Genomic DNA, 22,297 nt, shown 5'->3' with positions numbered 1-22,297 from the left:
TCCTTTCCCCAGCTCCTCGGTGTCGCCTCTACTGTGTTTCTTCTCTACTTTTACAAATCGCTGGGCCTCTTACGACTCTTCGGTCTGCTCTCTTCTCCTCTTGTCTTGTGTACCTGGCTTTTAGAGTTGCTTCTTCTTTGGTCGGCCAGCTTCTTTGTCCTGTTTCTGCATCGTTTATTTTGCTCTCTTTGACATACTTATTTTCCTCCTCAGGTTGCCTTGGTTTATGTCTCTCCCGCGTTGCAGAGCGCAGAGCCCAACAAAAAGATTTGTTCGGTGCGTTGCCGGCGTCCTGCCTCTTCTTTCGGTTTCTCGGTTCTAAGCCTGCTGTGTGCCTTCCTTCTTCATCCCGTTGGTAAGCTTCTCCTCTGTTCACTTTGTCCCCACGTTTTAATCAGTTTGTTCTAAACTCTTGTGTTTGCTTCTCTTTTGCTCTAGCTCACGTGGTTTGTTCAGCTCCAAAAATCAACATTCAGTCACCTATGTTATAAGCCTGTATATGAGTTGCACTACATACTTCACATTTTGCATATTGCTACATCTTCTATATAGTTTTGCTTTTTAGTTTTTCTATATTTTTTTTTAAACCAGCTACTAATATTGATCTACAAGAAGTTGTACGACGGTGTCTATTTCATTTCAGAAAAAAAAAATGTAACCAAAATATTTGTTTGCTAGCTGTATGATCCTTTTTCTTGAAGGTTAGACAAAATTCATTTAAAATAGTTAAACAAACCAGGAGTGCTCATGTTAGAATCATTTAGTTCTACGAATCATTCAGTTCATCTCATTCAAGCTCCAGGCGCTTTTAATGTCTCCCTCACCTATATTTAGGAGTCAGAAGAATAAATTAAACCCATTGCTATAGTTTGTCCCATTTTAGATTACGAAGATCTACCAACAGAAGATGTCTTTCGCTATTTTTCCGCAGAATTACTGGGCTGCCAAAACAACCAATATTTTCTTTTCAAATGTGTTCAATAATATTTAGTAGATTGTGTATTGGATCCAAAAGTATTAACATTCACATATTCAGCTGCAAACAGTAATTTCTACTTACTGATTAGAATAAAAGAGGTAAATGTCCCGAGTTGTTTTCTTTGTGTTAGCTGTTTGCCTTGCAATTAATTGAGGTAATATTATTGGATATTTTCATTTATTCTCTTTAAAATTGCTTAACCTCTTATATTTGGCGACCCGTCATATACTACATGTCAGCTTATTTTTTTTTACGGTATTTGACTTTCTTCCTCGGGTTCGAATCAACAGTTAGTCACAAGGGTTCAACTATGCTTATAATGATGAGTGCATAACAGCACATTTTGTACTTTTTAGGTTTCTACTTTTGGAAAACATATTGTAAACTTTATGTGAATTATGATGTGATTATGTTACTTTACAAAATATGATGTGATACCTACATTTTGTTGTCGTTTGAAAAAAAATTAAAGATGCTCAGCAAATCAAAGATATAACAATAGTACTTTAAATATGAAGTCAAAAATTTTAGCCCTTGCATCTATTGCACACAAACACATACAACTTTGTTACATGTAATCTTCACAATGGATTTTGTTTGTAATTTCTCTTACCACATAAATACTTATATGCTTAATTACCTAAAGTTTGACATACTTGTTATGTTATAAATTTCAATATCCATCTTTTGCTAACTACAAATTCAGTATATGAACCAAACTCAATGGAAAACAATCCTTACTATATATGTATTCGATGTGAACAATATCAATATAACTATCTATTTCAGAAAAAAGTAGGCGAACTAATAGGAAGAGTTTACTCCAACCCAATATGGGACATCATCTTACGAAGAGTGCCTAATATGGAAGCAAAACTATTGCTCATACTAAACTATGCAACAGGCATTAGGACAATCCTAAATACCAACGAACTCCATCGAAACAACCATGTACATTAAATGAATAATAAAATCTTTATATTTTGTTATCGAAAATGCTTAGTCGTTGTATATGTGCGTAAACGTATTATAAACTTTAGATTAATACGAGCTCCAAACAATTTTTATTCATATACTTTAATTTCTTTTATTAGACCATCATTGTTATCTCTTATTCAACTGTCTTATGATTTAATATTAATTCTCATGTTTATATGTCGTAAAAAATACCTAGGTTACAAAATTCATAAATCCGTCAACTAGATTCTCAAAAAAAAAAATAAACATATTGGCATCCTGTTTACATAACAATTTTTCAAATTTCTTTGATTACCTTAAAATTTTTTGTGCTCTTATCGATTGTTTAATGGCTTATATCACAACTTATATTTAAGTTAAAGTTACTACATTCATAAATTCATAGTGTCAACAACATCATTAAATGTAACACCCTTACAACCAATACCAAAATATGGATACTCTATTTTCGAATTTATATTAACTTATTTATGGTGTAGATCCCTCGTTATATTTTAAGATAAAACAATACAATATATTCAATTTACAACATGTTATTAAACTTCTTCTATTTGAACAACAATTCAATCTTTTTTCTTAATTATTTTCACTTTTATAAATTCATTGTTTTTCATATTTTTCACTTTGTTAAACACAATGTCAACTTGAAATACTAATCGTTTGAGTACGGATATAGAAAAACATAAAAAATATTGTGTTCATGATGATTATAGCTTTTATATTTACATTATTAGATAAGACCTACAAAACTTAGTTACTATGAAAAAAAATATAAATACTCATATGTTATACTATAATCCTGGGTATGACACCACAAGAATTGAGGTGCCCATAACTAGTAATAATTAAAAAGCTTTAATATATATAACGAATAACAATAATAAAATGCGATAATAATAAACATTCAAATAATACATCTCACTTGGGCTCATGCCCATAAAAACGTGATTATATAATTGGCTCACGATATGATCGACTCCTGTAACAAATAATTTGTATTATTAACTCAAATTGATAAAGAATTTCATTAACATTAATTATGATCATTCTAAATTTTAGTTTAAAATATCATTAGAAGAAGAATATCACAATCATCTTTTATTTCGTGTTAACGAGTGATGTCCTTATTACGGACTCACCGTTCCATTGTTTACATTGATGACCACTTATAATATCATTTTATCAGATCCCGGCCTAAGTTCACATAGGCATGACTTTGCAATGTGATCTTGTAGCAATTCTTTCATTTTTATCTCAGTTTTACAAACTTTATTGACTCTCCATTGCAACTTATAAATTATTTTAAATTTTTATTTTCAACTAACGTAATACATTTTCCACCATAAATCTTGACTAATTAATCAATAAAAACGAGACACAAACCTAGATCCTGTTTTTTGCATCCCATAAAGCTAAAGTATCATTGGCTTTTGTGGTCTGCAGGCTTCGCATATTACCGAATCATGCAGTTATTCTATGATCTTGGGCACGACCTAATTGTTTATGTCTCTATGAGTGATCGTCTTTTTTATAATCTTGATAAATGTGTGGTTTACGTGATGTGGGTACGAAGAATTTGGATAATTTATTTTTTTTTTGCCCCTCTAGTAATGTGATTTGGAACAAGGTTCAGGATTGGATTTGGTTGGGTTGGATGACCAGTAGGAATACACTCAAGTGGTTCGACAAAGCCCACCGTGGTGCAACTCAATAACAGTTTGATGATATTGTTAAAGAGAGTGGCAACATTGGGTTGGATACAAAAAGTGGCTTGGAAATTGGTGGATGTTTGTGCAAATTCTATAATGTTCATTTAATGATCAAATAGTTATTTAGTGATACGTACTTTGTCCTCTTTGCTTAATTGAAGGGAGGGAGGGGGGGAGGGAGCAAGATAAGTTCTAATGTCGTCAAATTAATCAATCATGAATCAACCAAAATTTAAAATTGCTGATTTTCAACAGAAGCCAAATTAACCAAGCCGTACTAATCAATTGAAAACTTTAATCGCTAAAGAAAATGGACATACGAAAGAGATATCATCTCTAGACTATGAGTTGAATGAAATGAATGTTCTGACTGTCTTTTAAATATAAATATAATTAACCTTATTGGTAACTCATCTTAAATATTGTCTTTTGATATTATGTTTTGATGTGATTATCTGGTTTGATACACTGGGATCATCAGTACAAAATGAGAATATGTTTGTTTTCTTGGAAATTCTTCTTTTGGCTTATATAGTTAAGTTGAAGTGTTTTTTTCCTTGACCATATGTTGGGGGTCTAAATTGTGGGTTTTAATTTTCCAGTGGTGAAACATATGGACATCACATGTCACGATCTTATTGTCAAAGACAAAGTCTTTAAGGAATACGTTTATTCATGTTATTGGGCAATTAGTGACTCCTGATGTGCTATGCATGCTTATATAATAATTTCTTTTATATTTTAATGATGATCAAACCCATAATTATAAAAAATAATGAAAAATTACCCAGAAATTTTGAGATGAATTAAAAAATAAATAGAAAAAACATAAAAAAAAATAAAGAAACCCAAGTAGAGATTGAACTTGTAACTTGAAACTTAAGAAACTCTAACATATTTAATTATAAAAACAGATCACGACACTAAGTCTTTTAATTCTATTACGAGAAAACTTAATAAAAGTAATAAATATTTTAGATTCCACCCAAAAGATATCCCATCGAGTAATATTGCAAAGTGTCTAAAAAAATTATTTAAAAGTTTTAGTTACTGTTTTGTTCCTAATATTATTAAAGTTCATGATGATAGATCGGCTTAATTTAATTTTTTTTTATATGGAAGAATTAAATTATGGGGATTTGTTTAAGAGATGTATATTTTAACTAAAATTATTTCAATTCAATTTCCACGATTAATCTCAAAAAAATTAAAAGTAAATGGTAATTTATTTATTTTTAAAACATTACGAGTCATGTGAACTCTCTGGTTAAAAACAGTATTCACCAATGAATAATATACCTTGTTATTTTTCTTTTAGATTATATCATTTTAAGAAAATTAATATATTATTACTAAAAACACAATTTTTTTTTATCATCACAATATCAGAGTAAGGTGGATGAACGATATATATTTTTAAAATTTTTACATAGGTTTAAATCAAAGCTAGTATAAAAAAATCAACGTCTCTTGCAGATATTTATGACACTTTTTTTAGATGTGAATAAATTATAATTGAGTATTGGATCTAATTCGTGTCAAACACAAAAGCTTGATAAATGCCAACGATTGAAAATGGTCGGAAGTGTTCAATTTGAAATTAGTACACTGATACAAGCGTTGAAATTAGTACACTGATACAAGCGTTGAATGTTTGTATAATATATTTTATAATTCATTTGGTTTATATTTAAATGAGGATCAAAATGTAATTATAAAAAATAGTGAGTGACTATAACATAATTTTGATACATAAATTAAAAAATAAAAAAAATCTGAGTAGGAATGAACATATAACTTGATGTTTACAAAACAAAAACTATATCCATTGTTGCATTAAAGTTTTAACAATATATTAATATATATGATTATTAAAACGATCATGATATTAAAAATTAGTTACTTCAATATCTTTAAATTTAATAATGTAATATAAATAAGATAAATACCACGTTAATTTTAGTTTTTTTATTTAAAAAAGTGGTGTGTATATATATATATATATATATATATATACACACTTTTTAATAGGCTCCTGGGCTTTGACTCTTCCTCGTGGGGTTCTTTTTTTGGGATTGGAAGACTTCTACTGGTTGGTGCTTTCTCTTTTCTTTGTTTGTTTTCTCTGTTTTTCCATATTCTTTGTTTCTGTTTCGAGTTTCTGATTTCTTCTCCCCACAGCGGTAGCGAACAAAGGGCAAGAAAGAAGGTTGTTTTGGTTTGTTCTCCAATTCCATCTTCTTGCGATTTCTTCGCTCTCAAACCTCGTGTGTGGCGTTCCTCCTTGTTGTCATTGGAAAGCTTCTACCATGTTAGTTTTTCCCTCTTGCTTTTGTTATGCTTTTTCCCAATTTTTCTTCATTATCTTGCTCATATTTGGGGTTCCCGATTTCTTGAGGTACTTTGTTTTTGTTGGGTTGGTTTTCTTCTACTGTTTTTTTGTTTCTCTCGATTTCTCTAGCATTCTCGCGTGTGATCCTGTCTTGCTCTTGTTTGGGGTTTCTGATTTCTTGAGATTCTTTGCTTTTGTTGTCTCCGTTATTCGAAAATTCCAGTCTCATCACTGCCGTCTTGCTTGAAAATCCTTGTTCTTGTTTGGGTTTTTTGATTTCTTAGATGTCCACTATAAGGGCAGGGCCTTCTTGCATTGCATTGGGATTGGAATTTTATTTTACTCTTATTGATTGTTAACTTCTTTAACCTAGAGATATCGATCTCACTAGCTAAATGCAGTTTAGACTAGATAAGCAAAAAAAACTTTGATTGCACTCTAGAATGCTTGAGCATGATGAAAGTGGGCTCTTCCACTTTTATTAGCGAGTCTAATTCCTGTACTCAGTAGAACTCCATGCGGCTTGCATCACATGATGAGGTGAATTGGAGGCTAAATAGATTAATGAGAAATGGGTTTGTGAGAGTCTAAAATGTGGATGTTGTTACTATGAAATTGGATCAATTGCTACAATTTGATCAAATTGGCCAACATGAGATATGTTTTTATCAAATAAGAAAACAACACTACTTGACAGGTAGATTGTTGATTACATTGACCAGGCTCTCACATTCACTTTCGTTGTGGTGACTCAAGGTTGATTGTGGTGCAGTGACCAAACATAGCGATACTCTTTTTTTAAAAAAATTATTGAGATATGCTATGAGAAATAATAGGAACATTATTTATGGTTGGTACATTCTTGATAATTTCCGAGTATATTAATTGTGGTTGTGTAGAATAACCGCTTGGTCTCTTGATGTATTGATCATGTTTTTTTTTTAATAAAACATATTTACGGTTGGTACGTTCTTGATTACATTTTCTGTAAAGAGATTAGATTGTGCCACCATTTCCTGCTTCTGATTTTGAAGTCATGCAATGGGAAAGGCTGCAAAGTGGTTGCAGGGGTTGCTTGGAATGAAGAAAGGCAAAGAAAACGTGGGGGACAACTCGAATTATGTTGAGAAAAAGGAGAAGAAAATGTGGAGTTTCGCTGCAAATTCCAGCAAGGTCTCGGTTGGACTGAGTCAGATTCCGATTACTAATCCGGCAACCGACTCGGGATGGCTGAGACAAACAAGGAACAGAACAAGCACACAACTGATGTGGCTGCTGCCACTACAGCCGCTGCTGATGCGGCTGTCGCAGCTGTGCAGGTGGCGGTGGCGTCAAATATAAATATGAGCCAAAGATTTAATAATTGAAATTGATCGACAATTAATGTGAAATATTTGGTGCAGAGATGTACACTATTTAGATGCAAGCTCGATGTAATGTTTTAACGGTAGCATCTTATTTTTTGACTTCTTTATATAACATATATATATATGTATATACAAACCAATATCGATTTCATAAAATGAATTATTTCTTGAGCTTCCCTAAAGTTAACCAATGAAATCAAACATGAATTTAACCATGTTTTAAATTTATTATTTTTCGGAAAAAAATAAAATTAAACCCTCCATATTTACATCAGTGTGGCTAACAAGTAATTTTTTTCAAATATTTAAAAATGAAGTACAAATTTACGGTATTTTGTTCCTTGTTTCTGTTGTGTAAAAGCATCGCAATATATGATTTTTTTTATATAAAAAATCATTTTTCTTATTTTCAAAACCATCCACTGTAAAATGTCGAAAACCGAACTACGTGCCGGCCATCAAATTATTTTATGACCTTGACGAATGTATAAAATATTGATCACAATTTATTAAATTCAACAAAACCAAATATGCATATGTATCTACTACCAAATATTAAATAGGATGAGATGACGAGTACATAAAAACTCTTTCGATAAAAAAAATATGATACCGAAAATATCTTAAATCAGAGCTTCTACTTAAATGACAAATAATCAAATAAATACAATGAATATTTACACTTGTTGTATTGTATATATTTTGTCGTTAGTCAGTATTTTTCGGTGTTACAATAACATTTAAGTAAAAAGTTATTAGAACAGAAAAATTATTTAAGTTAAAGACTAAAATGGTAAATTGATCGATAGCAAAATAAAAAATAAAACAAAAAATAAAAAATTTGTACATAACAATATTGAAAATGTAATTATTTTCCACGTAATTAGAAAATTAGACTTGATCATAATACACGTTAAAATTTATGTTAGCAAACCAAATAATAATATTTTGGTGGAGTTTTTATTACCATTTACTAACACAGACAAAACTAAGATTTAATAATTAACTCTTTCGAATTGTGATGATATATAACGAGTCACTTTAGGTTGATGTGTAAAAATTTACAATATTATATTAAATTTTTGTAGGAAAAAAATTACAAGATTATCATTGTTTTGGACATTATAAAAGAAAGAAAAGTTAGAAGATCGATCGAGTAATGTGTTTTTTTCCTTGGGAACAAAGGAATTTGCATTATATATATGTGTATATGTAGGTGTGCAACTTTCTCGACTTCAAATATCAAAGTAAACAAACTAAATAAATCTATACATTTCTATATATATAATATCATATAAAAACTATTAGCTCGAAAATCTGCCTTAGAGATAATTATATATTATTATTGATTATATATATAATTTACCAATTTTTTCAATCGTTCTAACTAATGCTTCCTATAAAATAAAAATATAAATTAATATTCTTTAAACTATAGGCCATATGTATTTTTATACATAAATAAACATTAAATTGTTTAACTAGATGATAAAACTTCATATTGACACGTTTGTTTCCCTCTAAAACACTTACATGACAATAATATCTTCTTTCCCCTATACCCATAATTATTTATTGTGGCACTCTTTATATAAAAAGTTTATAATTCTATTATTTGTTTCTTCTTCCGAAGTTCATAGGCCGTTATCCAACCCTTTCTTATTAACCACACAAATATTGTTATTTTTAAAATTAGTTAAGAACATGAATTCATTTCATTACGAAAACATACACGCGTTTCCAAAATTGCTCTATTGTTTATAACAATGTTCATTCCATTGACACGTGACATGAAGAAATGATGACTAGCTTTTTTTGAACATCACAGGTGTCAAAAATACACCAAATGTTGTGGTAACTCGGGTCTCTGAGTAAAAATTATAGCTTGTAATTTACCACATATCAATAGATACAGATGACTAACCTGTTTTTATTGCAATTGACAAAACAACTAAGACATTTAATATAAATTATCTACGACTCAACATTTCATATAATATATGAAAATTCACTTGGCATGCTCTATCTTACTTTATATATACTTATGTGCTTAATTACCTGAAGCTTAACATACTTGGTATGTTATAATTTTTTAATACCCATCCTTTGCTAACTACATGTTTAATAATAAATCAACAAAATTCAATGGAAAACAAACCTTACTGTACATATATCGACTATGTACAATGTCAATACAACTGCCTATTTCAAAAAGAAGTTGAAGAACTAATAAGAATATTTTACTTTATGTTCTTCTATATCCTTACTCAAACGATTAGTATTTCAAGTTGGAACTGTGTTTAACAAAGTAAAAAATATGGAAAAATAAGGAATTTATGAAAGTGAAAATAGTTAGGAAAAATATTGAATTGGTGTTCAAATGGGAGAATCTTAATAACATATCTCAAATTGAATACAAAGTATATGCTCATTTTAAAATCTAATGAAGGATCTACTTCGTAAATAGTTATTATAAATTCGAAAATAGAGTATCTAAAGTCGATACATGTGCAGTAAAGATTGTTTTCCATTGAATTTTGTTTATATATTGAACATGTAATTAGCAAAGGATGGGTATTGAGAAATTAAAAACAGCAAATTTTTTTCCCTTTGTATCCACATCACTCGATCGATTTCCTAACTTTTCTTTCATTTATAACTTTCACAAAAATGACAATCTTGCAAATTTTTTTCTACAAAAATGTTAAATAATATTGTAAATTTTTACACCTCAACCTAAAGTGACTCGCTATATATTATCACAATTCGAAATAGTTAATTAGTAAATCTTAGTTCTGTCTGAGTTAGTAAATGAGAGTTATGAAAATCCACTTAGCACCCATCATCTTCCCCGATATAAATTTCGTAAATTCATTAGCGTCAACCATGTCATTAAGTGTGACATCCTTACAACCACTACCCTGATTTAAATATAGATACTCTATTTTCGAATTTATAATAACATATTCAAGGAGTAGATATATGATTAAATTTTAAGATGAACAAATACTATATATTCAACTCGAGACTTGTTATTAAAATTCTCCTTTTTTAATACCAACTCAATCTCTTTCCTAACTATTTCAATTTTATAAATTCTTTGTTTTTCCATATTTTTTTACTTTGTTAAGCATAATGCCAACTTGAAATACTAATCGTATGACTACAGATATAAAAGAAAATAAAAATTACTATAATCAAAATACTTATGCTTTTTAAAATTAAATTATTAAATAAGACCTACACAAATATGAACATATGGTTAATTGGTCTAGATAAATATAAATGCTCATATATTAGACTACAAACCTGGGTAAAACAACTCAATGTGCTCTAACCTAGTATATATATAAATGAAATTGGCGTAGCATTTTCAAAACTCGCCATACTTCTAGTCATATGCCCTACGGCATACGTCTAATTCATCCACGCATGCAACAATTTCTCCATCCTTCGACTAACAAAAATCCCTAGTTTTCACTTTTTTCTTATCGGCGATCCGATCGTCTATCTGGCTGATTTTCTTTTTTTACGACTGATTGAGATTATTGGATTTCGTTGAGAAATCAGCTAAGATGGATGAAGAGTACGATGTGATTGTGTTGGGGACGGGTCTCAAGGAATGCATTCTCAGTGGTCTCTTGTCCGTCGATGGTCTTAAGGTTTCATTTATTATAATTATTATTTCTGATTTAATTGAAGCTCCATTTTTCCTTTTTTTTTTGTTCCCCCCTTATCATGCGTACGAATTGTATTTATTCAGATTTATCTGATTCTTGTTCTGATGAGTGGTTTTTTATGGGAAATTTGGGAAATGGATCTAGTGTTAATTTCAAATGATCTGGCTGATTATGAATGCTGCCAATTTTTGGCCTATTACATATTTACATGTATTCGATTAAAATTTTTGCGGAAATAATTGGGATGAACCACACGATGCCGCCGGGAGGCAAATCCATTTCCTATATATTTACTCGGTCACGTTATCGGTAGTCGTTTGGTTGAATTTTTTTAATGCATTTATACTTTGGTTATATTCCTTCAAATGGGCACTAAGTTGATATTTTCATGCAAACAGTTGCAAAAATTTCCTGATAGAATAAGAGGACTCAAACTCCGAGGAATAGCTAGCAGGTGCGATAATTTTGACATTGATGGCACAAATCTGATAGGCTCTAGAAAATGAGGTGGGATTTGTTAATCACGTTCGGATTTGGATTGACATAGTATGTGAGTGGTATCTGAAAATTTGCTTAGTGAGTGCTTTATTTGGAGGCTTCTTCACTTCATGCCCACCATATATGGTACAGAAACTTTCGTTTTCACTTTCACCCTATATTCTTGTCACATGTGCTGGAAGTTCGAAATCTATGTTGAACAACTTAACCAAATGCTTAGTTTAATGACAGAAGGGAGCATTAATCCATAAAAACCCTTGATATTAGCTAGAACACCATGAAAGTGGAAACCCCAGCTGTGCTTAGTGAGTGCTTATTTTACCTTGGCGGATAGGCAGATTATGTATATGTAAACTGTTTTGAAGAATATAAGGGTGTAAACTGATGCAATTTAGGGGTCAATACCTTACTTCACATGAGTCTGAAGGAACAAAGAACAGTATACTATACGCTCTTGTTAATATCAAATAGGTGTTATCAAATATATTGATGGGGTAGCTCATGATTATGTCAAAAACTTATTTGGTTCTAGAATGGTGAAGATATAATCATTGGTGTATTTTCCATGTTGCTTAAGTGATGCCATGCATGATGCCATGATTTATTTTAAAATTTTCTCTTTGTAAAACTTATCTAGTTTCAAAAGTTGGCAGGGTCAAAATATATTTAGCATTTTTTGTATACAAGTAATAAAAGAGTAAAAAGGTAAAAAAAAAAATTAATATGTTATAGATAGCATTAATAGATATTGACATGCATAAATTGTATACTCATGTATTCTTAACTACTTATGAAATCTATATGTAATGCAGATTTAAGTTTTGTAGATTTCTCGCCAATTATTCATCATTACCACAGTGCCTTTGAAAATTTTATTTCACTCTTATTGGGCTTGACATTGTTATGCCTTTCAAATTAGGTTCTACACATGGATCGGAACGATTATTATGGTGGAGAATCAAGCTCTCTCAATCTCATTCAGGTATTATTATATTTTGTTTTGGCTAGAGAACCGATGCTAACAAACATCTCCATTATGCATTCAAGAATTTGAATGGAATTCTCATTTTCAGTTATTATTATTATTGGCTTTTTTATGCAGCTATGGAAGAGGTTTAGAGCGAGTGATAAGCCACCAGCTCACCTGGGTCCTAGCAGAGATTATAATGTTGACATGGTCCCTAAGGTTTTTATTATTTGTGTCTTGTTTGACGTCATTTTGAAGATTTTGTTCCTTTAGCTTTCTAGCAACGAACGATGCCACTAAGACTCATTCATTTTCTCAGTACATTATGGCAAACGGTGCACTTGTGCGGGTACTAATTCATACTGATGTTACTAAATACTTGTATTTCAAAGCTGTTGATGGCAGTTTTGTGTACAATAAGGGGAAGGTAAAAACATAGGCTTTTTCTTTGCTTAGTTCTTTGTCACAAATTTATGTTGTTTAGATTATCTAGAATTTTTTATTCTGGCTGGATTTTGCTGTAAATAAAATGTAACAGATTCACAAGGTGCCTGCAACTGACGTGGAGGCCCTCAAATCGCCACTTATGGGCATCTTTGAGAAACGACGTGCTCGAAAACTGTTCATCTATGCCCAATGTTACAAGGAAGATGATCCTAAAACACATGAAGGGATTGATTTGACTAGAGTTCCGACCAGGGAGTTTATTGCGTATGACCAATGACTTTACGTATACGTTATTTGTTATCACTCTAGGAACTTTTATCTGAAGACAAACATATATATATGTGGGTGCGCACGCGCGTGCAGTCTTAGTCCATCCTTATATTTCAAGGATCCTTTTGTGTAGTCTGTGATAAGATTCCCTATGGACCTGCGTGGAGTCTGGCAAGATACTTTCATCTTTTGAGCTCACTAGGTTGGCTAATGTAATTTGTGCACTTTAATTTTATTTTTAAAAATTGCAGTGGAAGTATCAAGAAGTTTAGTATCAAAGGGTTAACAAAGACGAGGTGGATCGAGATGTGTACTTTACAGTGTTGTGCATTAGTGATTATTTTAGCTTACCCAAAGCAATAAATGAGGTTAAATTTACTCTGAGGACTCTTTGCAATGTATTTGAAACTGTCAAGATTCAAACATTATAGTTTTTCCACTGTTATCTCATTGATGTTGAGTGTATTTCCACAAATTTTTTTATATCTTGTATTTGGTGGGATCTTTTTCCTCAATGTTAATCTTTCCACGGGGATTTGTCTTTAAGCATTATGCAGAACCTGTCTTTGTAGCATGATTAATATCTTTATCAGTTTGTTGTGATAAAGAAAAATATATTTTAACCTATTCTTGAACTGCATATTTTCATTTTATGAGACTATATACATGCAAGATATTGGAGGTACAAAAAGAATCCTTTTTCTTTACAGGCAGCATTTAAGTACTATAATGTGCTTCTCCATGGGTATCTGGTAACCATGTATGTAGGTGTAAGATTGGCAATTTGACAGCAAAAGCAATAAAAAAATCCATACATATTTCTTCAATCCATTATGTTTATTTAACCATTCTGGTTTCCAATGAATAATATACTCAGTTCTTTAAAACTTGTGATACCATCAACTTGTTCTGAGACGAATATTGTATCCCTCCGACAGCAAGTATGGTCTTGATGACAACACTGTGGATGTCATCGGTCACGCGTTGGCTCTTCACAGAGATGACCGTTACTTGGATGAACCAGCTTTGGATACTGTGAAAAGGATGAAGGTAATTCTTGCTTGGACCTCAAGAAAGTTCTCAGTTCCACTTTCTTTTTCTTGTGCTCTTGAAAAGGCAATTGAACATGGGACTTCTGATGTCCCTTTCTGAAATATCTCGTTGTGTTAAAGCTTTATGAGGAGTCTTTGGCCCGCTTTGCGGGAGGATCACCGTACATCTATCCATTATATGGCCTAGGAGAGCTACCCCAGGTTTACCTCTTTATTCTGGGTTCATGCACCAATATTTTTTTTTTATTAAAAGTGTAATTGGTTGTGGATGCATGAGATCTTCGCTTTGTTTTTTATCCTAAGTAAAAATTATTCCCTTTTGCATTCTGCCTTGATCTTGTTTTCTTCTCTCAGATATTCCGTCTCATGTTAGCTTCTTTCTCTGCTACTTAATATTTCCAGGCATTTGCTCGCCTTAGTGCTGTATATGGTGGGACCTATATGCTGAATAAGCCCGAATGCAAGGTAATTTACTTCATGTATTTCTCTCTTGTTCACTCCATTCGTTGTGGCATCAGCCTATTACCCCTCTCCAACAAAGTCAGCATACAAAGGAATCTATTGTGTACAGACTACAGATATGGGAATGTTGAAAGAAAATGATATTGAAATTAGGTTCGTTGATTGTTTCACTAAAGATTATCGGACTTGTAATTTTACTCTCTAACTACCAATTTCTGCTGGCATGCAATTATCTTTCCCACCATTGTTATATTGATAGAAAATCTTCAAAATGAAGACATTTCTGGGTGAAAACTTTGACTTGGAAGCATACTAATATGAATTTGTTGTTTTGGGTTAGAATTATTGGAAGAAGGTAACTCTCCAAAAGGGGATGGAACCTACACTACACTGAACTTAAACTTGTAATTTATCTATGGTATATTTTGATGGCATACCTCATAGAACAAGACTTTTGGTGTTTGACAGTTGAGTATTTAACTTTTTTTGGTGAGAAATTCCGTTTAACGTACCATTATAACGGGGTTTTCTAGAACTCGTGGTTGTCATAAAATGTGTTACAGTAGTTTCTTTTTTCTTTTTCACATTTTTTCCAATTGGTCATTCTTTTGTTTCTTTTATTATTTGTTATAATCGGTAGTCATATGTTTTCTTAATTGCAGTTACAGTATACTTTTTTTATTAGTATCCTGCTTATCACTGAGTATGAGCTCCAATTGTTATACCTTTAGTTATTGCTTGCTACATTTCTTCTTGGTTTTGTTGGTTTTTGGTTGTTTAGGGTGATTTAATGCTGTGACTGCTGACTTGGAATTGGTCAAATGTCAGGTAGAGTTTAATGATGAAGGCCAGGTGATTGGTGTTACATCCGAAGGGGAGACGGCCAAGTGCAAGAAGGTTGTATGCGATCCTTCCTACCTTCCTAATAAGGTAATCCTCTTTCTTAATTCGAATTGTACCAGCTTCAATTTGTAGTGATCTTGTTCTGAACCTCTGCATGTAATTTTCTAACATTTTACCCTTTTGAAGTGCTCAGTTATTTATATAATCTCAGTGTGCCTTCGATACACTTTTAACACCCAAAAATAGTTTTTCCTAGAAAGCAATCATTTTGGGAGTTCTAAAAGCAAGCGGGTTATGTCTTTCACTCCTCTAGAAATTATAAATAGGTAAAAAGTCTTGTTTGAAAGCTTATGTTTATGAATGAACAATAGATATAATAGAATAACTTTCAAAACATAAATAAGGACTCCATTTAGTTTTTGGTTGTCTCTATTTTTTGTTTTATCAAAATTTCTCCCTACATGTTTCTTTTTTTCATACATATGTTTTACTTATTTAATTATTTTAAAATAATTTAGTATTTTTTATTGTTAAAATTAAGCTCCCCGTCAATTAATGTTTACCGTGGAAGCTTAAGGTTTTATAGACGAATATTAAGAAGTGGAATGAAGAGGTATTTGGGAATTTATAAGTGCGGGGTGTGGAGATGGAAAAGAAGATATGTGAGGTGGACGAGAAGATTAGTGAGGGCCAAGGATCAATCACTCTGGTGAATGAGAGAAGAGAAGCTAGATGCGCCGTAGAAGACTTAATCTGTTAAAGAAACCAAATAATCAGTCAACATGCTAAGATTAAATGGGTCAGGGAAGGGGATTGCAGTACAAATTTTTTTCACTCACTACTCAATACGCGAAGGAGCAGAACTATCATCAATAAATCAGAAAGGGTTGATGGATCGATTATTTGAGACAGAGAACATATTGAGATTCATCTAATAACATGGTTCGTCGGAACGGTTGCGGTGCTTGGAACGACAACTACTGTTTCAGTTCCAATATTATGTCGCGGGACAATTGTATACAAAAATTTAATAAATTCAAAAAATTAGTAAAAAATTTTAAATATAAATTACATTATACTAAAGCATAAAATATATGAAGTTATTACAAATTAATATATCTATACAAAACTATTTTACAATAATAGCACAACAAGAAATACACATTAAAAATTATAACTTACCAAAGTTAATAACATGAGGAGTGACGCGGAGGAGCGAAATCATTGTTATATTCTCCATGAGTAACCCGTTGATTAAATTGATTTCGAACATTTGGATATTGACGTAATTGTCTATAGGGATATTGATTAGATTGAGATGACAAAAAATAATTAGAATGGGATGATTGATTTTGTAATAGTATTTCGTCACGACGATTATGGTATCTGAATCCACGATACCCACTAGAACTATCAGCTGTACTTGAAGATCTATACTCGGGACCATGATGTTCAACACCACGCCATATAGATGATGAATATTCATTGTATCTATCACCAATATATTGAGATGACCCATAATCAAATCCACGATGTCTAATTCCACATGTACCAGATGTTGAAAAATCAAATGATCTATTAAAAGAATCGTGTCTAGATTTATAATTACCCTGATATCCATATCCATCTGATTGATATCTAGTCGGATCATACCCAACATGTTGAGAGAACAAGTTACGTTCCGTTCCACCGTTAAAGCGCCGCTATAACGTCGAAGAACAGCGCTACAAAGCAATCACCGATTTGCCCTGGAACTTTGGAACGTCAGTGATCGTTCCCGTTCCGGAACCGGCGTTGCGCCCGACGATACATGTTTAGTAAGGGCTTCGGTTGTTTTTTTTTCAAAACAGAATAGAAGATATTAGGGATTTGATTGTCGGTCCTGCTTCTTATTTTTTAGGGCTTATGCTTTGGCTTTTTTTCTAAACCAGTTTTGGGCTTTTCTTTTTTCTAAACCAGCTTTGGGCTTTTTTTTCTAAACCAGCTTTGGGCTCTAAGCTTTGAAGCCAATTTTTGTTAAGAATAGAGAAACTGGTCTAGTGAAATACAGAAGCGTGCTTTTTGTCGCCTCAGGAAAGCCGCGCGCCTTGCAAGACTGCAAGAGGCGTGCGCCTGGGCTCGCCTCTTGCAAGGTCGGCGCCTGGGTGGTTACCAGGTTCACGCTTTTTACAACTATGTTATTAGGGACATGGTGGTGGAGATTTTCTAGTGAAGAGGAGTCAGTATGAAAAAAGATTGTGATTAGCAAATATGAGACACAGATTAACGGTAGGGACGTGGTATTGCGAGAAGTCTTACCTTCGGAAGTCCATGAAAATTTATCTCCAGATTCTATCCAGCTTTTCTTCAGTCAGTGAGATCGGTGGTCAAGGGTAGATAAAATTAGGTTTTGTGAAGATACATGGTGGGTTTTTTTATTTTCAGGATCTTTAGCCGTCTTTATTCCATATTTAAACGGTCTAGAATCATCATATTTCTTACTTTGCACAATTCAATTCTTCATCCAACTCTTCTACTCTATCTTGACATTTTTATTTTAGGCGGGATCTCTAGGATGAAGAGACATTTGAGTTAGGTTCTTTGATCGAGTATTTACTTAGGGTCAGATTGATCGAAGGTGCAGAAGACGAGAGGGAGTGGGGTTGGGATTCTTCATGGTAGCTTTTAGTAAAATGTTTCTTCAAGTCTTTATTTTCAGATTCTAGTCATCATTCTTTTTCTCTTTATCAAGCTATTTGGAAAACGTCTATCCCATGGTGCAAGTATTCTTGTGGATTGCAGTGCTTGGGAAATTACCATCTCTGAGATGTTGCAAAAAATGTTACTTCTTGTTTTCTGTCCAAATTGGTGTATATAATGTCGGCAAGTGGCGGAGACTTAGGACCTTTTGATCATCCATTGTCTTTTTTCACGTTGTATTTGGTTTAGAGCTTTGGCGGAATTCGGCTTGACTTGGGTATCTCCAAGATCAATATGAGATTTGTTTGGGGCGGATCTTGGACGGGATTTGCGGATGAGGGGCATACTTTTTTGGTATATGGTGGTTTACTGTTTGAGTTGGCTCGTGTGGATAGAGAGGAATAGGTGTATCTTTGAAGATCAAGAAGACTCGATTGAGGATTGTTGGGACAAAATTAAATTATGGGTTTTATGCTAGTGTTCAAATCATTCTTGATCTCATATTTGTATAAGAATTGAGGTACATTATTATGTTGCTTTATTTTGAATATGGATCTTACTATGTTTGTGGATCTCTGCTTCGTTTTTTGTGATTATTTGTATTAATCAATAATATCGTTTCTTATCAAAAAAAATTTATAATGTTTACCGCTAATTATAAATTTTTTCATGATGTAATTGAACTTATTTTTTATATATTTCTTAATTGATATTCATTATTTTAAATCTAACCATTTAATTTATTAAATATATTTTTATGTATTTTTATTTCATTATGATTAAACTTATCTAAAAAGTAATATTCTGCTTATTTTAACAATTAAAAATTTTTCTTTATTTTTCCTCCTAAATAGTCACTTGTTTCAGTTTGCAATTTAAAATACAATGTACCATTAAACATGTAGTCATAGGTTAGGAAAGCCAAATCTTGTTTCAAACATTATTTTCTTGGATATACAATTATACATGTACCATTATGATAAATAATACAATGAGGCTTTTACAGGTGAGGAAGGTTGGAAAAGTTGCCAGAGCTATAGCTATCATGAGTCACCCCATCCCAAATACCAATAATTCTCATTCGTCGCAGGTTATTCTCCCTCAGAAGCAGTTGGGCCGGAGATCAGATATGTAAGTAACTTTACTCACTTGTACATATTACTGTTTTGCTTTTTCTAGAGTAATTGTACCTGTGAGGTCATGTAGTATGTTTCTCATTGTGGGAAATGTGATGATTTTGTTAGCTGAGTATTTTCTGTTGTTATGTTTGATTCATTGTACCAATAATCACATCATATTAAGGACTGTCAGACAGAATTTGCGGAATTTTCATTATAAGAAGAATGGAGTTCTGGTGTGTGTGTGTGTTTGTTTGTGGGTGGGTGGGTGGGTGGATTGGCCCTCAGTTCTTTGTGAATTAGGTCTGTGGAAGTTGGTGACACAAGGACTTTTCTTGGTCTCGAGGGCGAAGGTCTGGAGTCATATTTCGTGTGATAATGCTAGCAATAAATCAGTTGTCACAGTGTCTTACTGTTGTATGTGTTTGATATGTTATTGTGGTCTTAGCTAATGATAAGGAATCAAAGTAGTGATCCATTTGGAGGGAATCCTCAAGATTGCAAAAGATGTCTGTATTTTTTGCTGAAATTATGCACTTTTAATTAACTGTCATTCACAAAACCTGATTGTCGGTCTCGTAGTTATTAAAGTGTCCAAAGGCGGAGGGGTTTGGCGAAGCCCAACCTGTACCTAGTTCCGACCTCTTTCTGAAGTGTCTCTTAAAAGGTTAAAAACATTTTTCGCAATATTTTGCATAAATTAAAGTTATATATGTGACGTGATAATATTTGATATTAATTTACTAATTGATACTTGTTCTCTCTTGTTGCTCAATTGTTTGAAAAGTACAATCAAATGTTGGATGATATAATCGTCTTCACTAATTTATATTTTAAAATATTGTACCTAAGTGTAAACGCCTAGACTACAGGTCACTTGTGCACCTTGTGCTTTAGTAACGAGTGAAGTAGTTATTAAGGGATGGGTGCGATATACATTTCTATTTTCTGCTTAATGTTTCTATTAGGCACCACAATGAAAAGGTTGTATGGGTTGGTAATTTATTGAACAACGTTTGATTTGTTCCCATTAAAGGCTTAAAGAACTAGTTGGTCTAGAGCATTGCAATTATTTGACCATTGAAGTAGGAGTTATAAACTTCTAGCAAAGAAGTATGGTCGATGAACTTGGGAAGCTAATGGTTGCAATGACTGTCTGCAATGTATCTCCTATAATTTGCTGGGTCACCGAAAAGATAACTTTTTGAAAGCTAATGCCATTTGTAATATTTAATGGTTGCTCAAGTGTGCTAATTTTTATGACATAAATCCAATCTTTCCTATTTTGTAGTTTTTGGAATTTTGATTTCCTGTGTTTTCTGCTTGTATTCTTGACCCATTTTTGAAAATAAACTTGACACTTTGGGATAATTTGCAGCCTAGCTGTTTTACTTCTTACCAGTTTTCGGTTTTAATGTTTTACAATAGTTATTAATTGCCTACGCTTTGGTTATATTACACATTTACGATAAGATGTTACTTTTTGGTTCTACAGGTATTTGTTTTGTTGCTCTTACTCTCACAATGTTGCTCCAAAAGGGAAATATATCGCGTTTGTGTCAACAGAAGCAGAAACCGATCACCCTGAGACTGAACTGAAGCCTGGTATTGAAATTCTTGGACCCGTGGATGAGATTTTCTTTGACACCTATGACAGATATGAACCAGTCAACGAGCCTTCTCTGGATAATTGCTTTATATCTACAGTAAGTTTCTAGCAAATTTTGTTTCTGTTCAAGTGCTTGATAAAATTTTTTTTTTTGTTTATATATACTCATTCAACTCTATGTGACAGAGTTATGATGCCACAACTCATTTTGAGTCCACGGTGGTGGATGTCCTGAATATGTATACCTTGATCACTGGAAAGGTGAGACTTAAATTCTCTAGTTCAGTATTTAACTCTGATGTTACCTTTTCAGAGCAAATTTTAATTTTACAAACACAGCCTTGTAGAAAATTTTATTCCCTCGTAAAGAAGTTTATACTTTATATGAACGCACTAGTAGAAACGATGCTGCACTAGTGTACTGAAGCTGGTGCATGATGCCAATTCTCTTCTGGATATCACGTTACACATTAAATCTATGAATATCCACTCCCTGTGCCTGATTAAAAAGCATTAGAATCATTTTATCATCCTCTTGAAGCAATGTTAGCGTGTTTGGTGGAACCCGTTGATTAAAAATTTTGGTCATTATGACATTACTTCATAGATTCATTCTGGTCAACTGTTGTCTCCTTTCTGGGATGAGCGATGGGGAAAGTTTCTTCTGACAAAAATGATACCGCATCATAGTCCATAGATTTACTTAATCAGTCATATGCTTAGTCTACTGGAATGTCTAAACACTTATGTTGTTGGGTGAAATTGATGTTGTAAAGATGGGAACCGTGTATTAACTATGTATTATCTATGTTGTACTTTTGGGAGATTTAAACCGATTAATGGAACTAGATTGTAAAATTGAATAACTTGGAGCGGAAGGTTATTTTCCTGTTTTCATTTTGAGACATCAGCTTGCCATATGAAACTCGAAAAATGGTAATTGATCTCTTTCATCTCCTGTTGCAGGTTCTTGATCTTAATGTGGACTTGAGTGCTGCAAGTGCTGCTGAAGAGTGAGAAAACTGTTTGTACTTAGCACTTTTGTGTGCTAATTTATTCCCTGTGATGGAACTCAGTATTAAATGTTATCGACCCGACTGTTTTTGTTGCTAATATCTCAAAACATTTGTTCAGATTGCGTTGTTTTCTTCCATAATTTGTTTGGATTCAAGTTCTTTGTGGCAAGCAGCAAAGTAATCTTGAATTAGTTAATTAATTAAAGAGGTGGAGCACTCTAAAAGTAGATGAATAAATTAATCAGAATAATTGACTCGCTTTTTTAGCAACTCTTGATAAAATTATATACA

The 22,297-nt window shown here is 32.5% G+C and overlaps 1 protein-coding gene and 1 long non-coding RNA gene across 4 annotated transcripts; both read left to right on the top strand.

The window, feature by feature from the left end:
• Positions 1–5,684: 5,684 nt before the first annotated feature.
• LOC140979331 (uncharacterized) lies at positions 5,685–7,464 on the top strand. Of its 3 annotated transcripts, none has more exons than XR_012175717.1 (3): positions 5,685–5,758; positions 5,848–5,977; positions 7,033–7,464. It is a non-coding gene; the product is annotated as an uncharacterized lncRNA (long non-coding RNA). The 3 variants fall into 3 exon arrangements; XR_012175718.1 differs by having other exon boundaries at positions 6,999–7,464; XR_012175719.1 differs by having other exon boundaries at positions 6,992–7,464.
• A 3,285-nt stretch (positions 7,465–10,749) lies between these two features.
• On the top strand, positions 10,750–22,123 carry LOC140978434 (guanosine nucleotide diphosphate dissociation inhibitor 2-like). Its single transcript, XM_073443452.1, has 13 exons — positions 10,750–11,027; positions 12,463–12,525; positions 12,646–12,729; positions 12,830–12,937; positions 13,049–13,221; positions 14,166–14,277; positions 14,400–14,480; positions 14,682–14,744; positions 15,570–15,671; positions 19,270–19,394; positions 20,877–21,087; positions 21,177–21,251; positions 21,957–22,123. The coding sequence occupies exons 1-13, from the start codon at positions 10,941–10,943 to the stop codon at positions 22,005–22,007; spliced, it is 1,335 nt and encodes a 444-aa protein (XP_073299553.1). The 5' UTR covers positions 10,750–10,940; the 3' UTR covers positions 22,008–22,123.
• The last annotated feature ends 174 nt before the right edge of the window (positions 22,124–22,297 follow it).

Source organism: Primulina huaijiensis, chromosome 6 (assembly GCF_012295235.1).
Source record: "Primulina huaijiensis isolate GDHJ02 chromosome 6, ASM1229523v2, whole genome shotgun sequence".
NCBI classification, from domain to species: domain Eukaryota; kingdom Viridiplantae; phylum Streptophyta; class Magnoliopsida; order Lamiales; family Gesneriaceae; genus Primulina; species Primulina huaijiensis.
The sequence above is the reverse complement of the archived record's forward strand: the minus strand, read 5'-3'. Positions and strand labels throughout refer to the sequence as shown.